At 39.8% G+C, this 21,305-nt stretch overlaps 2 protein-coding genes across 2 annotated transcripts; both read left to right on the forward strand.

The window, feature by feature from the left end:
* The first annotated feature begins 101 nt into the window (after positions 1-101).
* Positions 102-12,397, forward strand: si:ch211-207e14.4 (interleukin-17 receptor D). Its single transcript, XM_018675349.2, is given in 13 exon segments — positions 102-490; positions 5,280-5,364; positions 6,297-6,446; positions 7,260-7,378; positions 8,720-8,843; positions 9,011-9,049; positions 9,180-9,325; positions 9,453-9,527; positions 9,911-9,977; positions 10,408-10,554; positions 10,738-10,910; positions 11,108-11,455; positions 11,457-12,397. Coding segments are annotated over 13 exon segments (1,800 nt in total). The 5' UTR covers positions 102-367; the 3' UTR covers positions 11,661-12,397.
* A 304-nt stretch (positions 12,398-12,701) lies between these two features.
* On the forward strand, positions 12,702-21,042 carry sars1 (seryl-tRNA synthetase 1). The gene is made up of 11 exons (XM_018675346.2): positions 12,702-12,879; positions 13,973-14,043; positions 14,206-14,286; positions 14,454-14,612; positions 15,891-16,034; positions 16,266-16,421; positions 16,732-16,953; positions 17,238-17,367; positions 18,217-18,374; positions 18,655-18,784; positions 19,956-21,042. Exons 1-11 carry the CDS (start codon positions 12,744-12,746, stop codon positions 20,114-20,116), a joined length of 1,548 nt encoding a protein of 515 aa, XP_018530862.1. The 5' UTR covers positions 12,702-12,743; the 3' UTR covers positions 20,117-21,042.
* The last annotated feature ends 263 nt before the right edge of the window (positions 21,043-21,305 follow it).

Genomic DNA, 21,305 nt, shown 5'->3' on the forward strand with positions numbered 1-21,305 from the left:
GTGTTGATGTTGAATATGACTATGATTTCTTGGCTCTAGCTACTAGCCGTAAATTGTGTGAGAGCCAAACCTGGCATGTGCCTCCTGGCACTAAATCACAAAATGATGTGTGGCTGCATAACTGTTAAAACATGTACAGGGAACTAGCTGACTGCACCTCCACCCATAGCCCAAAGACACCACTCCCCTCATCGCCTTTCTCCCTCCTCCCAGGTTCTTGTCATTCACTCAGCGCTACATCAGATTTGACTTCTCACACCAAGCGCTGGCTTCTCACCACCGTTCGGTTTGGTTCAGTGAGTATGTGAGTGAATGCGTTTGAGGTCTGGTGCTCACAGTTGGACAATGTCATGTTGGCTGTAACAGCATGTGGAGAGCAGCTCTTGTTCTGTACCAGCTCTTGGCACTTGGTCGGCCACTCTGGGCTCAAGATCATGTCGCAGCAGCTGCCATCACTCCTCAGGACTGCAGTCTGGACTGCGTCCAACAGGTAAGCCAGAATTCAAACCTACTGTAAATTTATACAGACTCTCTTTATGGAAGTTTTGTGTTACAGCCTTGAAGCGGGCTCGTCTAAACCGTGGTGTACACTACTAGTGAAATGAATCATGCTGCTTCTCCACCAGCTGTTTACCCTGTCTCTTTTGGCTGTTGTGTACAGTGGGGGAGCTCACAAACACTCAACAAACATGGGCTTCATGTCTAATGGACAATAAACTAATCTAGATCGGGTGAACAATTCTGAAATTCATGAATTAGATTCATTCTTGCTGTCTGCCTTTACGTTGTTACGCAGTGTCTTGTGCAGTACATGTCTCTATGCATAGAATTTATTTTTTATCAAGCATGTTTTGTAATTCCAATTACAAATGCTTCAGATTGTTTCTTCTTTCTAACCCAACAGTTTTGGCAAATTAGAACAGAAATTGTGTCTAGAAACCTGGAATTTGAAGCAGTATGTGAAATATACAGTGCGTCATAATATATATTATGCAGCTGTAAACCAGCGGGCCCCTTAATCTTAACTTTCTTTCATGAATTGCTAGAAAATTATACCGCAGACCACAAACTTCTCAACTAAAACAAAAAGAGGGAAAAAAATCAGAATTCCTTGGTCAACCTGTTAATAACCTGCAGCTGTGGTTCCCAGTCTGAAAGTCGATTCCCTTGAGGCTGTAGCACGGTAAATCTGAAGGGTCATGAACGAAGACACCTGATAACCATAAGAGAAAAAAAATACCTCTGAGCAACAGCTACAACGTGTGACGAGGGGTGGCAAAAAGAAAGAGTTAAATTGGTCGGGCCCACTGTCCTAGATGACAGATGAACTGTAATTGTCAACAAGTCTAGAAAGATCTGTAACAGTTTTAAATGGGAGGTTTGTGGTTTCCCCAGCAGAACACACTGGATGTTCGAAGACAAGTTTGTTTGTGACTAATATTTACTTTGCCCGCTCCGTCTTTGTGAAAATTCCTGAACTTCTCAAAGATGATATTTATGTTTCTACACTGAGGAAAGGTTGTTTCCAAAGCTTTTTGAATGTGATTATAAATACTGTGGAACCCAGTTGCTTCTTGCAGCTTATTTGTCGCACTGTAGTTTAATCACAATGTCATTTTTCTATATTTATAAGGGGGATAAAACATCCACCTTTGCTGAAAACACCACTAGTCAGATGTCAAGTGTCTCTCCTGTTGTAGATGTTCTGACCTGTCAGACATATGGTACACATAGACTCTCATTGGTTACTCCAGGCAGTACATAGCGATACCATCTCTGGTTTGAGACTTTCTGTGCTGTTTTCAGCCTTTGGCAGAGAGTTGTTTTCGTTTGTAAATCTTAATGGACAAAGGAAGAATGCAAGGTTGTCATCTTGACCTAAGCTCTAAGGTTAGTGTGTATTATGTAGAAATCCCCTGTGACTGACACACACTGTCGCTTTTGACAATGCGGCAACTCCTCTCAAGTTTCTTTGATCTCTTGTGTTAGTTAATGAGTGTAACTACAGAGAGTTAGATGTAAAAAACATTCTGCAGGTGTTGTCTTTTGTGATTTACATCACCTAAAGTGTGAGCATGTGAGTATAAAGCACTTTTCATTCGTACTATTGATTATGTTCTCTCATCAGCTTGCGTGCAAGTGAGTATTTAGGCTATAGAGACTTTATGGCGGCCATTACCTCACCTGACAGCTTAACTACCATTGTATGAACTGATGTGTGTGTGTGTGTATGTGTGTTCACATATAGTCTTTTGCTCTCATGCCTGAGGCAGAGAGAGTATTTCTTCCTCTCTCATTTTCTCCACCTGTTTGTCTAGCTGCAGTCTCTGAACCTGCGAGGCGAGTTGGCAGTGTTTATCAGAGGTGGAAGAAGCACTCCGACCCTTTACTCAAGTAGAAGCACTGATAATATTATCAGCTAAATGTACTGAAAGTATCAAAATTAAAAGCACTTGGTTCATGTTACTGATAGATTGTTCTGTATTATCTTAATAAACTGTAATCAAACTGTAGGAGGTGGAGTTAGTTTTAACCACTATATATGTAGTTACCTAGTTTGGCCCAGTGGTTCCTAGCCAAGGGGTTGGATCCCTCCAAAGGGTCACCAGATAAAACGGCTCATGAGATGATTAATGACAACAGAAAGAAAAGAAAAAAAAAATCATAGTTCTGCGACACTCATCTGTAGTTTCATTCTTTCTCTGATCTTTGTTCTTTGTGAATTATTAGATCATTGTACTCCCCAGGGCCTCAAACAGTTATTTAAATGAAACCATGTGAGAGGCTTAGAGAGGAAATAACCCTTTGGTTGAACTTTTAACAACTAATAAACACCTGAAACCTGTGACACTGGAGCACAGTGCTATATTGACACATTTGTGTTGAATTTTGTAAATTTATCACAAAGTTTTTTAATATGAAAGTTTAATCTGAAAAGTGACCATTAAGTCCAGTACTGGGTGCTGCTGGTTTCTGAAACGATCACTCTCACCTGTATCTTGAGGCAGTTACCACAAATTCATATCAAAGAAATGAATCATCTCTTAGAGATCCTGTTTTGATTTATGAATGTCAGAATGGGAGTCAAACTGGTCTTATGTGAAACCTTTTTTCTATGAAAGTAAGTGAAGAGTTTCACACATATGTATATACCGGTGGTGGAAAGTAGACATACCTTTGCTCAAGTGCTGTGCTGTACAATTTTAAGTACTTGTACTTTACTTGAGTAATTCCTTTTAATACTACCTTGTACTACCACTTTCTATGGGGAAACATTTTGCTTTGTATTGCACTAGATTTATCTGGTGACTGTTAAATGGAACCACATTTTACATATTGAACATGACACAGAGAATGTTCAGAAACAGACTCATATTGTTCAGTGAATTGAATAGTTTATGATTCCCCATAAATTCAGTCTGACGCCATGTCAGTGTTGATTGGGGGATTGAGCCACTGATGTAAGTATGTGCAGATGTTTGGAAATAACAGCCCCATTTTTGTTCTATACTTGGCTCATTAAATAGTACATTCCTATTTCCCTCAAGTTTCTTCTACTGTTTTTTTTTTCTCTTAGTATAAAAGTGCAGCTGCTTTTTGTTTATATCTTGTATTTAAAAAAGGCATTTTGTTTGTACATTGCCGCTGAGTCCAGCTCAGTATTCCTGTAGAATAAATACAAACTTTTGTTCTCTCCTACTGTGTCAAAAAATAGCTATCATGGGATCCAGCTGAATCACCATTTGTGCAGTGGACAAATCAGGACATTGCCAGAATTAGTGTGCTTGAGAGGCAGGTGAGAGTCTGCACCTGTCTCATATGTAAGAGAAGTGGAGGCAACACAGCACCTTGATTTGAATGAGGCCATACTGGACACAGATTGAGGCTGTATGCACTCCATTTAGTGCTCTTCATTTGAAGGAGAGAGGAGAGATTCCACGGGTGATTTCTCAGGCAAAATTATGGTGGCCCTGAAGGTCAACACTCAGTGACAAGTCACAAAACACTACAACATTTCAGAAAACACAACAACATTTTACAAAACACTACAACATTTCACAAAACACAACAACATTTTACAAAACACAACATTTCACAAAACAAAACGTTTTGATTGATTCATGTGCACAAGATAAGTTTATAGTCTATACAGAGAGCCATTACAACAGACTGGCTTTCTCACACTTTATCTGTGTCTATACCTCGCTAAACTGCTGCAGCTGGAGAGAGAGAGAGAGAGAGAGAGAAGATGTGCGCACGGGAAACTGGCCTTCATATTATGTTCTGTTAGCTCACTGACATAATGTAAATGTAACCTAAATATAACAGTCGGTGCCCCTCAAAAGCCCAACAGGTTGTTGTGGCCGGGACACACAATTGTGTGTGTTTATCGTGTTGTAGTTCACATGCAGCTTTGTAACGTGTGATGCGGATGTGACACTGTTGTTTTTACTGATAAAAACAGTCCGCTGAAACTGTCAGACTATCCTTCATCTTAAGTGAAGCATTGGCTTTTAACAGCTTCCTGACGCCCAGTGTGTGAGCACTGAAGGCCAATTTTCTCTCTCTCTGCGTACCAGCTGCAGCAGTTTAGCGAGATATAGACGCACAGATAAAGTGGTGTTGCCCAGTTTCCAGACTGACTTACACTCTCATTATTAATGAGTAATAAATGGCTATTTAATTAACATAGTTACCACCCTCTCTCTCTCTCTCTCTCCAGCTGCAGCAGTTTAGCGAGGTATAGACACAGATAAAGTGTGAGAAAGCCGGTCTGTTGTAATGGCTGTCTGTATAGACTATAAACTTATCTCGTGCGCATGAATTAATCAAAATGTAGGAACGTCATAAAACATACCCTCACTGTATAGCCTATACACTAATTTTCTCTCTCTGTTTCTCATTCTGTCGATCCTTAGGCTCAATTCTATCACCCACCGACTTTGAACAAATCACTGGATAAACTCTGAATTGACAGGGATTCTGTCCAATCACAAAGAAGAGCTATTGTCTCTACCCTTTCCATTTTGTAAAATGTTGTTGTGTTTTATGAAATGTTGCTGTGTTTTGTGAAATGTTGTGTTTTCTGACTTGTCGTTGTATGTTGACCTTCAGGGCCACTGTACAAGATGCTGCTTTTCTCCATTACAGTGTTTTTCTGTTGTCCTTCCCAGTTTTATGTGTTTTTACATCAAGTGACCTTGCTAACAATTTGCCAACAGCATTCAAAGGCATAAATGTTGCTTAGTCTGAATTCATTCTTACTTTCTCCTCTGCAGGGAGGACCAGGATGTGAGTACTGCAGAATAACCAGAAGTGATGTCAAGAAGGCTCTGGGGTTTAACTCCATTGAAGCATTTGGAAGTAAGTCTGATTCAGATAGACTGCACTGGATTCACAGCCAACCTGTAAATGTATGTGACCATAGACTAACTTCACCAATAAACTGTGTTAAAGTATAGAATGCACATATTTTGGCAGCTCTGAGACATCGTTCACCTTCATACTAGCCTTAACTTGAAACTATGCCTCACAGTATTAGCATTGTAATGAGCGGATGTCACATTGTTTGCACTTCATATTAGGATTTCAACACAGACCAGCCTAAAGAGCAAAGGGTATGACAGGTTTTCATCACTGAGGTCACAGAAAATTAAATGTGAGTCTCTCTCATTACTTATAAAGGATAACTACGTTATTTAAGAACCGCTGGGTACTCCCTTGTCAAATATTTGTCAAACTTCAACCTTTAGAGTTTCTGTTGTGCTAATATTTTTTTTGATGCAAAGATCAACAACTACTTCCACAGTTATTTTTTACCCATGCTGGCGCTGGTCCACCATTACAACTACAGGCTGGATTGCCATGACATTTTGTACAGACATGTTGACCAAAGAACAAACCCCACTGACTTTGGTGATCCTTTGACTTTTCCTCTCTAGTCACTATGAGGTGAAATATCTAATATTGGATGCTAAAATACTGCTACAGTGGACGATCCCAGCATCAGCTCTATTTTGTATTTAGTATTAATTGTAAATGTTAGGATGCACACTAACACACTAAATAAGATGGTGAACTAACACTGGCTAAGCATTACCTGCTGACCATAAGTGTGAAAAGTGATTGCACATTAGCCTTACATGGCTGTACACTCGGCTTGCTCAAATATACCATTTGCTTCCTATAAGATGTCCAGATTTATTGAATTCTGACTTGTGTTTTACATAGAAATTATACTGAAAATGTCTGAATATACTTGGACATTGTATGTATTTATTATTATTTCCTCTCAGGTTGTATTCCATGGCCATGTTTTGAGTTGCTAGACCCTGAAATCTGTCAGCACTACGTCCATGCACCAAATGATGTGAAGATTGAATTTGTAAATGAGCCAGACACCACTTCTGACACTATCGTTGTCTCCTGGAGGCCAAGTTACTATGGTATGTTCATGCACTGACTACACATTTCTCTTAGAACCAGTTTCTCTAGACAGTTATTTTTCATGGCGTGACTTTTAATTGACTGGGAGTCCTGTGGTTTGGTTGGTTTAGAGTTACCTCCCCCTGTGTAATTTCCCACATCAGTGTTTGACATGAATAAGACTTATATCAGGTGACAGTGAATTATCACTAATAGGTTGTTATGGCTGTAGGTTTGTGGTGCTCTGTCCTTTTCCTGTCTTCCCACTAGCTCCACCCAGGTGATATCTGATGAGCCATCAATAAGCTGCACTTGGCATTAATGAAGTCAGTGTCAGAAGGCAGAGGCTCCTAGGGTGGGACTGCTGGGCATGTTGCCTCTCAGCTTGTTTCTTTTTGTGTTGCTGTTGTGTTTTGACATTGTGTCTTTTATAGTCTTGGTTTTGTCTTCGTTGTTTGTATGTTTGTTTTTATGTTAATAAATACCATGAATTTGATTGTTTGTAAGATGTTTTCTGTGGCTGATTTGGGTCAATGGTGGAGTGTTGTGCTCCACATAGGGCCACCCAAGGGTGGGTACATAGGTAAAAATTATGCAATGCATTATGTTAACACATAAAGGTGGTAGAGACAACTCAGTTAATTATTCCATGTATAACCAAGGTTTTGACAGATAACAGCGTAGCAGACTTTCATGTTACAAGCTTAATTGACCATGCAGATGCAGCACACACATTTTTGACACAGGCGTGTACTGTATATGCAACTTGGATGATGGACTGTCACTGAGTCTGTGACGCTGATTTCACTCTGTCCCATCTGTGTTTGCTGCAGGGATCGCCTTCCTGCGAGGCTTTCAGGTGTCCCTCCAGGCCCTGGGAGGGTCTGCTATTGCCTGTCAGCTTTTCCTCTTCCACCGTAACCTCTCACTACCAGCTTCACATGCTCAAAGGGTAGGTAGGGCCCCACTCACTTTGGTCTTTGCTGTCTGGTATGCTGTGACAACACAAGTTCTCCTTGTTTTACTCACACTTATCGAGAGTCAATTTTGATTTTAGATACAAATAACAACAAAATTATAATTTCATGGAAATATCTTTTATTTTGCTTTTTTTTTTTTAATTTTGCTTTTTTTGGGATATCATAAATCTTTCCCACTCCTGTTTTATGACATTCCCCTGGCAGGACACACCAGGGGAATTTCTGTGCACACACTCAAATTATTGTGATTGCAAAATGTGATTGCCATATTTCAGATGGGATCACAGTGACATCATCTTTAGTATGTCCTTAGAGACAGAGCTGTCCATTTTACACTGATTATGACTTAATTCATCATTCATCAAACTACAGTGAATAAGTAATATTTATTCACAGTAATGGGCACTTACGCAATACACAGGCAGACATGTAAGTTCAGCACTAATTGGAGATAGTAATGGAAGGGAAAGGGAAGCACATTCTGATACAAACCACATAAAGAAGAAGAAAATCACTGTACTGCAAATAGTTTTTCAGAGATGTTGTGTTACTGTGTGTTGTGTGGTATACCTTGCTTAAGTATGGAAAAGGTAACTATCACATGAATTGAAATTCCAGGGATAAAATTATTAGAATTATTGTAATTACACTTATCATTTTCTTATTATATTATCATATTTATCAGACTACAACCAGTCCAAGTCACATATCCAAACTATAATTATCTTTGTAATCTTAAAGAAAAACAAACTCTACAATATGATTAAAGATATAAATCTTTCAGAAGTCTACTAATGAAGACATTTCAAGCTAATATTTCAGTACACTTTTAGGAATATCAAGTAAATTAAACAATGCATGCAATTCTCAAACAATCAAAAAGGAGAAATTGTCAAAATGTTAAACAAATAAAAACAACTATTAACATACAACCTCCTAAAAAGAGGGAAAAAGGAAAAACCTCTTTAAAAAGATATCATGTCACAAATGGCAAAACAATGGCTATATATGTATATATATTCTGCAGATCTTGACATGAGTAAACTTTTTCCATTAAAACATAAAAACACAAATAGAAACAATAATATTATTATAAAGATAGGAACAGAGTAGAAAACAAGGCAGACTTTAAAGCAGAGCTGTTTATAACAACAACATATAAGGTTTTATATGAGAGAGAATTTCTCCTCCACCTTAAATAAAGCATATGTCAAAAAGTCTTATCTCACTTTATCACTAAAACGTGTGCAGAGATAAAAGTGCGCAGTGTGTTTAAACAAAACCAAGGTCATGATTGCTGCTGTATTCTGTAGGTGTACAAATCAGACCCCTTCCCCGGCCTCCCCCTTGGGTCTCAGTATGCTGTTACTGTCATGGCTCTGCCAGTGCCTGAGGATTGGGAGAGGTTCTACCACAGCAAGATCTTCTCAACACGCTGTAAGACCCTTTTAAGCTCTAGGCTAGTTCTCTTATAAGGCACACACACACACATAGTTTCAATTGAACACACAGTCACTGAGTCTCCTTAAGGGTAACATACATACATATTAAAATATTTCACATCTGTCTACTCTCCACATAATATGCACATTATGTTTTTGCAGCGTGTGCAGAGAAGAGCGGAATTGAGAAATGCAAAAAGGGTGAGAAAAAATGTTTTCTCAGTTTGTCATACTTCCTAGATAAACTTAATGAAATGTTCAATAGTTTTTTTTTTTTTTTTTTTCTTATAATCAGTTTTACATCTGTCAGTATTTTATGGTCTGGTTGTAGATTGGTACCCCCAACATATTGAGGTCCAGCAGGAAGGGACTGCCATCACTGTGACTTTTAACCTGGCTCCCCCAGACCTGGGCATCAGAAGCTACTTCTCATTTTGTTATGCAAACGGCATGAAGAAATACACAGACATAATACCTGTAAGTGGTTTCAACTCATGCAACTTTATATTCATTTTTCAGTTTTTTTCTGTCATTTATATCACAGAAATATTTGATAATGAAGTGAACTTCATAATTGTATTTACCATTAACACAATTTCCTTAGAATTCCACCAAAAACAAAACTCACCACAGCTATCAGCTGAACGACCTTCAAGAAGGAACCAATTACACTTGTGAGGTAAGATAAAAGTGGATTAGCATTATTCAGTACTTCACTTTGATAGCACAACATGTAGCTACAGTTATTTTTTTCCACCAACCTCAGGTGGCTTTGTGTTTAATATATAGTATTTGAATATTTCCCCCCAGTGTCTCCCTGGAGGGAATATTTCCACTTACATTCATGACATAGCCAGAAACACAACTTTAAATAAATTCAGATGACATGAGTTTTGTTTTTGAGCCAGCATGTTTGTTATATTGATTTTATAAAGTAATACTGAGGATGTGTTACAGCTTCTTGTGTGGCACCTGGCCAAAAACTCAATCAAAGTTTAAAATTATCTTTTCAAACTTCCATTTCCAAGATCAAGTATGAACTCAACATTTCTTACGCCACAGATTGCAGCTAATGAGGTGGATGCAGTGAGAAAAATGTTCAATGTCCAGGTCATGCACATTCAGAAAGGTAGGGGAGGCTGATTTGCTGCTTCTGATCCTTATAGTCACAGTGTACCATTGTCTGTGCTGTGCAAATATTGTCTTACTTTTTGTCTGTATCTGCATGCTAATAATAGAGCTAAAGCCAGGAGGCGATTAGCTTAGCATGAAGACTCAGGGGAAACAGCAAGTCTGTCTCTCAAAATTATCTCTATCAACAAAAGAAATACAAAGGCAAGTGACAAAGATCACTCTAGTGACAACCAAGCTAGCTAGCTAGCTAGCTGTTTCCCCCTGTCTTAAGGGGGAAACTAAACTAACTGACTCCCAGGTCTAGCTCCATAATCAGCGCACAGACATGACAGTGGTATTAATTTTCTCATCTAACTCACAGCAGTAATGCATATGATTTCTTCAGGGTCTGTCACTGATTTGTCATGTAACTCCCCCATCCTCAGAGGGTGTCCCGCAGCTCTCTGTCACTCCGTCCCTGACTCTGGTGCTTCCACTGTGCCTGGCTGTGGTAGCCATACTTGTGATCTCATTGGCTGTTCTTGCAAGGACAAGGCCCAAGCTGCAGATGAAGAAACTTAATATAAAACCAGGTGCACAAACAAACAAAAATATCATGTTTATATTTCATTATTGCTAATTTGATAAATCATGGTTATTGTTCATTTTAAACTGTATGACAGAGAACCATCCTTGCACCTCTGGTCTGTCTTTTCCATTACCAGCAGCATGTGAAATGCAACCAGGTTTCTTTTTCTTTTTTGACATCCATTCAGATATAATCAAGCAGCACCAAGAGAGTGGGACTCAGGAGGAAGTGGTGATATTATCCAGAGGCAGACTGACCCCTCCTCGTCTTCTGATTTGCTACAGCAGCTATGATGGCCCTGCTCATGTCAAAGCTGTCATGCAGTTAGGGGCCTTCATACAGCAGCACATGGCCACTCAGGTAGTGGACATGACATATAAAGGTGTAATTTGCCATAGGCATTTTGTTCATATTGAGCAGTTTCAGTTTTATAGACCATTTCTGCAACAATTTGCTAAATGTGCTAGTGATTCTGTTGTCCATTTCTTTTTCCTTCTTCTTCTTCTTTTTTAAAAATACAAAATAGTGTTGGAGTTATACATTTTTTTTCTTCCTAGGTGTGCCTCGACCTGTGGGACTCTCTCAGCATGGCTGAGGAGGGCAGTATGGCCTGGCACTACCGGCAGATCCGGGAGAGTGACTTCATCTTGGTGATCTGTTCTCAGGGTCTTAACCACAGACCTGAGCCTCCACAACCAAACAGCAACGACAAAGATGAGGATGCAGACAGGAGGCTAGACTTTGGGTCTTACGCCTTCAGCTCTGATGCAGCTGTCCAGCTTATTGGAGAGGAGGTGGGCCGAGCCAAAGCCAGGGGCCAGGACCTGTCCAAATACATGGCAGCCATTTTTGAGTACTCTGAGGAAACTGACATCCCCAATGAGCTGAATCTGGTATCTCGCTACATCGCTCACGAGTGACTTACCACTGCTCTTCTCCCACCTCCATGGAGTGGCTCTGCACAGGCCTGGGGGTTACCTGAAGATAAACCATATCTCAGAGGAAGGTTTTGCCAAGTTACCAGCTGGAGCAGCTCTGCAGTGCGCTATCTATGAGGCTGGAATGGCAATGAGGGCCAAAGCACATCACTCTGTGGGAGGGGGTGACTAAATACACACAAAAAAAGAATCTGTATGCCCCAATTTAATGATTGTTCTCAGCCCAGTACAGCAGGAAGGTTAGCTTGAAGATAAACGTTGGTGATGGCCAAAAATTTGCTGGTTCTGTATCTGGCCAGATAGGAGGAGCTTGGAGCTCACTGCTAGAGGGTGACCAGTACACCTACAATCCCTGCTGATGTGCCCTCAAGCAATTGACCAACTAACCACCTCCGCCTAAGCTATGCTACAGTGGCAGCAATTGTGCACTTTGACCTCTGAAATGTGTTGACTTACGTGTGTGTACAGGAAGGATTTGTAAAAAAGAACATTCAGTAATGTGTGTAATGCTCACTGAAACTAAAAGTATTTGACATTTTCTGTTCATTTTTATCGCTGTGTCATGTAAAAAGCCACCATGTTTATATTGGCACTGTATATAAAAATCATATTAATCTCATTTGAATTAGTGAAGTTATTCTGTGAGGATGTTTACCTTGAAGTGGATATTGAAAAATAAGTGCATGCATGTTAACAGTCATGCTTACATTTTATTTATGCATGTGCATATCTCAAATATAAATAAGAATTGTTAGATTTAATAGGTCCTATCAGTTTTAGTTTTATGCTGATGTTCGGTTACACTCACGAAAAAATGTTGTGAGCTGCCTTGTATTTTATGTTGTATCTTTGTGAATTATAAATGTTACTTTGTGCATCTAACCATCTAATAAAATCATTCTAAAACAAGTTTTCTCATAACATGTTGTATTCATGACATTTATGAGTGATTCTTTTCTTTCTTCTTCTTGCTAAGAATTTTGCGGATGCTGCAGGTTGCCAGAGTAGAAAAAAAAAACCTTAGACTTTTTGTATCTAAAATATTTGAAGTAAATACACATGTCATCTGAATACAAATGATTGCATGGAGTTTTGCTTAGCGAGGGTCTGGTGTGATAATTATGATAATTAATTCGTATAACAAATCAAACTGTTATTACGGTTTAGTTACTCGAGCAACAGGATCTGGCAACCCGTTTGAACGAGTCATCGTTGTGAGCTCATTCAGACTCTCTCTGACAGGCAGCGTGGAAAGATGGTGCTCGACTTGGACCTGTTTCGTACCGACAAAGGTGGCGATCCAGAAATCGTCCGTGAGACTCAAAGGAAGAGGTTTAAAGATGTGACACTCGTTGATAAACTGGTCGCCGCAGATACAGAGTGGAGAAAATGTAAGCGCCGTTTCATTCCTTTTGTTTCAGTCATTGTAGCTAACGTTAGCGCGGTGGCTAATGATGCTAATGTTAGCGTAGCTCCAGTGTATTACCCATTGGAGAGGAGCTCACGCCCAACTCCCTTTAAAATCTTGTCATTTTTTGTGTTTGTACGCGAATACAGTCATTTTTTTTACACCCTATGTGAAATAATAGAATATTTCACATTTTTAGTACCCAGTCTTCTGTTCGGCATTTTAAAATGCACAAAAGGGCTTTCACGAATATACTCTTAAAATGATTTTGCTTGCCATTTCTACGTCCAGACACCGCAGTAGCGAATTATTTGCTACACTGCAGCGCACTACGAAATCAATTCAGAAGGTTGACGAATTACATAGTAAATATAGGACTGCTTGTTGTATTGTATTCATGTCGTATTCATCGGTTGTCACTTTTTGACCAAATGTAAAAAAAAGCACCTCTTATGTCCTGGATGTCGGTCCGTAAATTAGGCAACAATTTAGAGCAAAATTTGAATGGAGTTTGGTTGATGGTCTCACAGCAGGAAGAGAATAGCTCGCAATGGGGCTAATGTTAGCACAGCTAGCATCATTCAGTGAACCCAGATGAGCCATATGGCTGTCACCCACGTACTTAAATGTAGTTACTTAAGATCAGGTTTCTTGTTCATAGACACCAAGCAATAGTTTACCACGCGTTCTCATACTCTTATTGGCAGGTACAAGTGTTGGCTAACGTTAAGGCTGAGTTAGCTTAGCGATGCCGGGTAATAACGTGCAATCTGATGCAATCCCAGCCAGCAACATGTCAAGTCAACCTCGCCCTGCAGTGTAGCTAAAGACGGTGTCATTCTGATCCAGCACGATAAGATTCATGATTTTATCCGTGCAGTGTTGCTAACATATAAGTAACAAAACTAGTTTGTTCGTTTTTATCATCGTTTTTGACTGTATGAAGATGAGTTGTTAGTGACAGCAACCCCTGTTACCAGGTTACTAGTCCTGCTACTGCAGCTCACACTCATACTCTTATAAGTCTAGTTCAGTCCCATGATGCACTGACAGACTGTGATTTTACCTCCTGACAGGCCGCTTCACTGCAGACAACCTGAACAAAGCAAAGAACCTCTGCAGCAAGAGCATTGGGGAGAAAATGAAGGTATGGAAACATAACACACTGCATGACTGAACAGGCTGTGGAGCTTAGGTTAATGAGTGAGAGAGGAGAAGTCAGTATGTGTCCAACAGTCATATTAAAAATAGAGAGACCTGTGAAGGGAATTTGAACATCCTTTAATACCTTTCTGTGTTGCAAATACAGAAGAAGGAACCAGTTGGGGAAGATGACTCGTTGCCCGAAGAAGCACAGAACCTGGAGTCCCTAACAGCTGAAATGCTATCGGTATGGCTGTCTGTTCTCCAAGCACTTATCCCCACCTGCATGGCTGCATTTTTGCATATTGTTACATGGATCTATAAAAGATGGGCAGAGCTTGAAGCCTACAAATCTGTAACTCTCTTTCTTTGCTTCTCTTTACCTGTTTGCATGTTTATGTTTTTCTGTATCAGGCCCTGACGGTAACCCAGATCAAGAAGGTACGTGTATTGGTGGACGAGGCTGTGGAGAAAACTGACAGTGAGAGGATAAAGCTGGAGGCAGAGCGCTTTGAGTACCTGAGGGAGATCGGCAACCTTCTGCATCCATCTGTACCCATCAGCAATGATGAGGTGGGTGGTTTGACACAGGCAGATCTGATTAATGTGGGAGTTGATCACATGACTTGGATTTAATAATGCATGCACGCAAGTAGATGCAAATCCTCTGTCATTTTATACACTGTCACACTGATTGACATGATCTTCAGTGACATGATTCATGCAAGTAGGAGGGCACGTCCTAACAAAATGTTAAAATATAACAAAACTGAGTGCACACCTGTGCAATATAAATTCAAAATTGTTCAGTCTTATAAAAATTGTGTCATTTTTAATTCGTGTAAGGTATTTGATCATATGTATGATTTAGAACAAACAGGTCAGATAGACTACATTGAAAATTTGGGCCCCAAAGTACAACCTCAATGCAACAAAAGTGATTACTGCTGTGATTTTCAATTAAGGCTATTTATGACTACAAAGAATGTTATAAATTAATCTGTGAAAACCACAGCTTCCTCTGTTGGGATTGTATGTAATACAATATGGCTCCACATGGTAAGGAGCTACCTGGACAAGTAAGAAATGGGATTTTGAGGCTTTATAAAGATAGTGAGGGTACAGGAGCATAATGAACATGAGCTGAAACAAAGTTGCAGCATTGGTTAGGAGGTATAGGAAGAGTCAAATGATAACAGAGGGCACAGTGGCCGTCCTTGAAAAATGACTTATCTCACAATTCACTATTTGCACAAGCTTGCATTGCATCTACAAACAGCATCCAAGAAGAAAACCACTGCTCACAGAACAGCAAACAACTGCAAGGTTGAACTTTCCTAAACAACATGAAAAGAGGCCTGATGACTGCAGCACATTCTTTGGTTACATGACACAAAAATAATTTAGTTTGGATCAGATGGGGCCTGCATGTTTGGTTGTGGACCTGACCTGGACCACCACAGTACCAGCACAGTGCTGGCCATGAAACATGGAGGTGGGAGTTTGCTTTTGTGGGGCTGCATGACGATGATAAACACAAACGCTGCACATATCACACAAGAGTTTGTAAAGGAGAAAAAAGAGAAAACAACAACTTGGCCAAGTGCGTCCCCTGACTTGAATCTAGTTGAGTGGCTTTGGAGTATTGTTAAGGTGAAAGGTGTAACATCAAAACGACCAGCTGTAAATAATCCTATTTGATGAAAGGCAGAACATTTCCTCACAGTTTTGTTTTCGTTCCTGCCCAGGAGGATGGACTCTGTCATCAAAAATAAAGCTGGACATACAAAATGTTGGCTTCCTCTGTTTGTATAATAACAAATCATACCTCCTCTTGTTTCCTCCCAACAGGATGAAGACAACAAGGTGGAGCGTACCTGGGGTGACTGCACTGTGCAGAAGAAGTACTCCCATGTTGACCTGGTAGTCATGATTGATGGCTTTGATGGAGAGAGGGGAGCTATTGTAGCTGGGAGCAGAGGTTACTTTCTGAAGGTGAGGTCAAATATAAGCTACAACACCATGCCCAAACAAGTAAACCAGGGCATACAAGTACGAACACGCCGTCATTTTCTCCTCTTTGAGGCCCTTTTCCCCATAAAAATAGCATTTTTAACTTGCACAGACACACCCGAAGAAGAGAACCGTGACTGGCCTTTTGCTTCCCGGACCTACAATTCAAGAGACCAGTTGTTAAGTTGTTTTCCTCTCCTGTGTTGCGTTTAGGGACCATTGGTGTTCCTGGAGCAGGCTCTGATCAGTTACGCCTTAAGGATCCTCCACAGCAAGAATTATACCATGCTCTACACACCCTTCTTCATGAGAAAGGAGGTCATGCAGGAAGTCGCCCAACTGAGCCAGTTTGACGAAGAGCTTTATAAGGTGCAGAAACACATTGCAGATTTAGAATGAGATGTTTAGGCATTCACATACTTTTGATCATACTTTGTAGTTGTTGCCCTGCCACCTAGAGGCCTTAACAAAGAGCTACATGTTGGAGATGTTCGAGTTATTGTATATAGTCTGTTGCTCTGCTGACAGCTGCTATAGGAGATACCGAATGATACAGTGTTGAAGTCCATTCAAGATCTAAAGTTCTTACAGAACAGAGTTGGGTTCATTCACAGTGAGCTTGATCAGTGGATTCCTGTCCATTGTTCCTTTTCTCAACCCCTTTATGTGTTCACATCAGGTCATCGGTAAGAGCAGTGAGAAGTCAGATGACAACTCCATAGATGAGAAGTACCTCATCGCCACCTCTGAGCAGCCCATCGCAGCCTTCCTGAGGGAAGAGTGGCTCAAACCCGAGGACCTGCCCATCCGCTATGCTGGCCTCTCCACCTGCTTCAGACAGGAAGTGGGCTCCCATGGCCGAGACACCCGCGGGATCTTCAGGGTGCACCAGTTTGAAAAGGTCAGAAATAATGTTCTATATACAGTTTAGATAAATGAATAGTTTTTTAAATCACTATTTCCGTTATTATCCTAAAACTGTATGCCCAACGCACACTGAAGTAGTTTAAAAGAGAATGATCATTAATATTCAGGTAAACAGGTTTTTGGGAATCAGAACACATAATTAATTTTAAAATGTGTCATTATGTATACTGATTTTTCTTTCTTTTGGTATATTTGTGTTTTCTAGATGTATAGATGCTAGAATTGATCCATAAAGTTTTTCTCTTTCTTCCTTTATAGATTGAGCAGTTTGTCTATGCCTCTCCACATGATGGCAAGTCCTGGGAGATGTTTGATGAGATGATAGGGACGGCAGAAGAGTTCTACCAGTCACTAGGAATTCCTTACCGCATCGTCAACATTGTCTCTGGTAGGTCTGACACGCGCACTGAAGTCACAGTGTGCAGTTGTAGTTGCCTCATGTCTGAAACTGTTTGTCAAACAGTGACACACTTTATGCCCAGCAAACTACAGAGTAAGGACTTACTCTAAAAATTGGACAAAACAGATTAATGAGTGACGATGGTTTGTTACTGTTACTACAACAAAACAACAGAATCAAGAGTCAGGTTGCTCTTTGAGTGAGTTTGATGTGAAAATGAAAGACAAAAATGAGAGAGAAGAAAGACACCTGTCTGAAAAGTTGCATAGGTACATTGTTGTTTTAAAATGTTTTCTTGTCTTTTTGTTATAGTGAATATCTACAGCATAACAAATAGTGTTGAGTTTCATATTTTTGTCTCTCACTCTCTCTCTCTTCCACTCTTACATAATCTTGCCTGTGTGTCTGCTAATCAGGAAGCTCTGTAACATTAAACCAAGTTGCCATCACAAGTCCCCAATTGGTACAAATTGATAGAACCCACCAGTGCTTGTTTGCAGTGTGAAAGAATGCATGCATGTGCACAGGTTTTTGCAGCTGACAGATTTTTTTGACCAGTCAGCAGTATTCAGTGTGACAAATGCAACTCTGATAGTTCCTAATCACGATCGTTAGTTGAAGCCCCATTTAGTTCTGTTAGTACAACACACCCCTTGTTTTTTTTACATTGTTTATTTACAGCGAGAGGGTTTCAGGCAGTTTGCTCGATGTTATGTGCAATAACTCATGTCAGCTGTTCTTTCAGCTTAGTCACCAGGCCCTGTTAGAACAGCATGTGCTTGCATAATGATCAGACCATGATATAACCTAAATGCTTACCTATATATGTCATCACAGGTGCCCTGAATCATGCAGCAAGTAAGAAGCTGGATCTGGAGGCCTGGTTCCCTGCCTCAGGCGCTTTCAGAGAGCTGGTCTCCTGCTCAAACTGCACTGACTACCAGGCCAGGCGCCTCCGCATCCGCTACGGACAGACCAAAAAGATGATGGACAAGGTGTGTGCTCAGTTCCAACGCAGCTGTGCATCTCAGCAAAGGCGTTTTTATGACCAAGCCTCACAAGATCCTCTAAGGCTTTTCAGCATTTACAGCATTGCTGAAATAATGAGCTCATTTTAGAGGTCCACAAACAGTGTGTATTATAAAATTCAATTAATTGCGTACAGCTCATTAAAATATTACATTAATATTCCAGTCATTAATTTCCCTTGTTAGATGTTTTATTCCTTTTGTAGCTGCAGGCTCTAAACACACTTTGTCATTCTCTGTTATGTAGGCAGAGTTTGTGCACATGCTGAATGCTACCATGTGTGCCACCACACGTGTGATGTGTGCCATCCTGGAGAATTACCAAACCGAAGAAGGCATCATTATTCCAGAGAAGCTCAGGGAGTTCATGCCTCCTGGTAAGCTGTGCTGAATGCTTTCACATGTGGTGTGTGCAGAGGTCGTTCAGATGTATTCTAGATAGCTGTTACTGTTTTGGTTATAGAAGAGATACAGTCCAAGTGAATAATTAGGAGTAAGTTGCTTTACAAACAACTAAATTTTGGGGGAATTTTAGTCCAATGTAAATATATGCTCTTAGTACAGCAATAACAATAACAATACTCCTATAACATATGCTCCTCATACACTATGTATAAAGTGATTAATACATGGCGATATTTAGAGCTAGTCTCATAATGTAGCTTACTGCAGATAGATCTATATTGACGTCTGTCGGTCGATAAGTAAAAAGAAATTTCAGTACAGAAATGGCAGACTTTGAGGTCATTTAAAGAGTGTCAACATTACATAGTTTGTCCACCAGGGGGCACTTGACAAGTAGATTTTTACTTTCAGTATTTATTTTGGTCACAATTTTAAAAATGAAAAACAACTCTAAGGAGATCATTTCCAGATTGTTTCGCCCATGTGTTTTTAGTCATACAAATGTTAGGATTGGCTGATATATTGTTATTGTGCAGTACAGTGCTTGCTGAAGATCAGTATATGATACCAACACATTTCCAAAACACACAAAATTTCCATGAAGTTTACTTGAAAAACACACTGTAGCATTTGACAGAAACAAACGTTTCTGGAGTTTGAACCCATTTGACACTTACTTTTTGCCCAGAGTAAGATGAGAAGATTGATGCTATATTCATGTCTGTACAGTAACTATAGAGCTACAGCCAGTTAGTTTAGCTTAGCACAAAGACTGGAAGCAGGGAGAAGCAACCGGCCTGGCTATCACTATATATATAAGTCTACACAATATATCTTGGTTGTTTAATTCATGTAAAAACTGACATGTAAATTAACAGTTTGAGATAAAATGCATTAATTAGTGAGCTTTAGAGGTTAGATTGTGTCAGCTTTGGAGAGAGCCAGGTTACTTGTTTTGCCTACTCTAGTATTAATGCTAAGCTACCATGCTACCTGGCCATTAAGTAGTGTCACTGTTTAACTATGGAGGTTTTAAACCCACAATTTTTTTTTCAATGTGGAAATTATTAAATTCATATAGAAGATCTTTTGTTTTTCATTTGGAGGCTTGAATTTATTTTTTTCCCTCTGTCTGTCCTCTAGGTTTGACTGAGATCATTAAGTTTGTCAAGCCCGCTCCTATTGATCAGGAGATGTCTAAAAAAGCAAAGAAACAGCAGGAAGGAGGGAAGAAGAAGAAGCAGGGAGGAGGAGACCAGAACCTACCTAACTCCATGGAGAACATGTCCGTCAATGACTCATAGACTGCAGTACACGATGACAGTGTCGCTTCATCAACCTGACAGACAGAAACTGATGGACTAGAGCCTCATGTATAATGATCCAAAGTCAAACTTAAATGGTTAAAATTGAGAAAATGGAGACAAAAATCTCTCAAGCTGGCACTTAATGTTATCCTTACCTTATAGTGAAGGCCTCGCTCTGTCCCATCTGTGTCTGTCTAAAAGGTTGGTGTTCATTCATCTCAGTTGTTTGTCCCCTCATTGACATTAAGCACACTGAAAAAGGGATCCCTCTGTGCTCCTACCCATCCACAGTCCTCTTCAGAGTCCACTGACCACCTGTCTGTCTGACACTTTCTCACATCTGCAGCAACACTGAGTCTAAATCAAACAGATAAGACCACTTGAGCTGTCTGAGGTTCACCAGTGACATGTCTGGCTCTATTTCCACAGCAGTTAGTAGTTTTTGTGACTGGGCTGTAGTGCAGATGAATCACTGGTCATATACAAGTACATGTTTGTTTCTAGCAGTTTTGGGATCTGTCATTAATATTGAAAAGAATGGTTTCCAAATGTCTGGTGGTTTATACAACTGATCAGTTACTGTCTGGAATCTTTATTCATTGACAAAAACCTACACCTCTTCTGTGATTACTTCATGTCTGAAATGGCTTTAACATTAATACAAAAATGTAAAATTCTGTCTCGTGAAAAAGATCAGGTATTTTAACTGTCTGTTTAAGGCTTCCTCTCATGTTGTCTCTGACCACAATCATCATCTTCTACTATTGTTGCTTGATGTCATTGTTGACCATAATGCTGTTAACTAGCTTATGATTGAGACATTGACATTGTATTTACTTGCTGATATAAAGATATATATAAATATATGATTGAGCATTGATAAAGTGGCACTCACTAAACAAATAAATACAGTTGATATGGAAGATATTTTTTTGTGTGTGGTTTTTCTACATATCTTTAAAATTATAAAACTGCTCTACGTGCAACTCGACACACTGTTACTAACACCCTGTTAAAAACACTGAACACACGCTGTCTACAGTGGGAATTCACCAAATAGCATGTTAGCCTTTAAATATATGCAACTCTTAGCCATTTTAAGAGGATCATTTGTTACTCAAAGCATTTGGAATAACATGACAGCTGCTGTCTCCAGGCCAGTCCTTGTATCCATGAAACTTCCAGG

The sequence above is a fragment of the Lates calcarifer genome, linkage group LG6 (genome assembly GCF_001640805.2).
Source record: "Lates calcarifer isolate ASB-BC8 linkage group LG6, TLL_Latcal_v3, whole genome shotgun sequence".
Lineage (NCBI taxonomy): Eukaryota > Metazoa > Chordata > Actinopteri > Centropomidae > Lates > Lates calcarifer.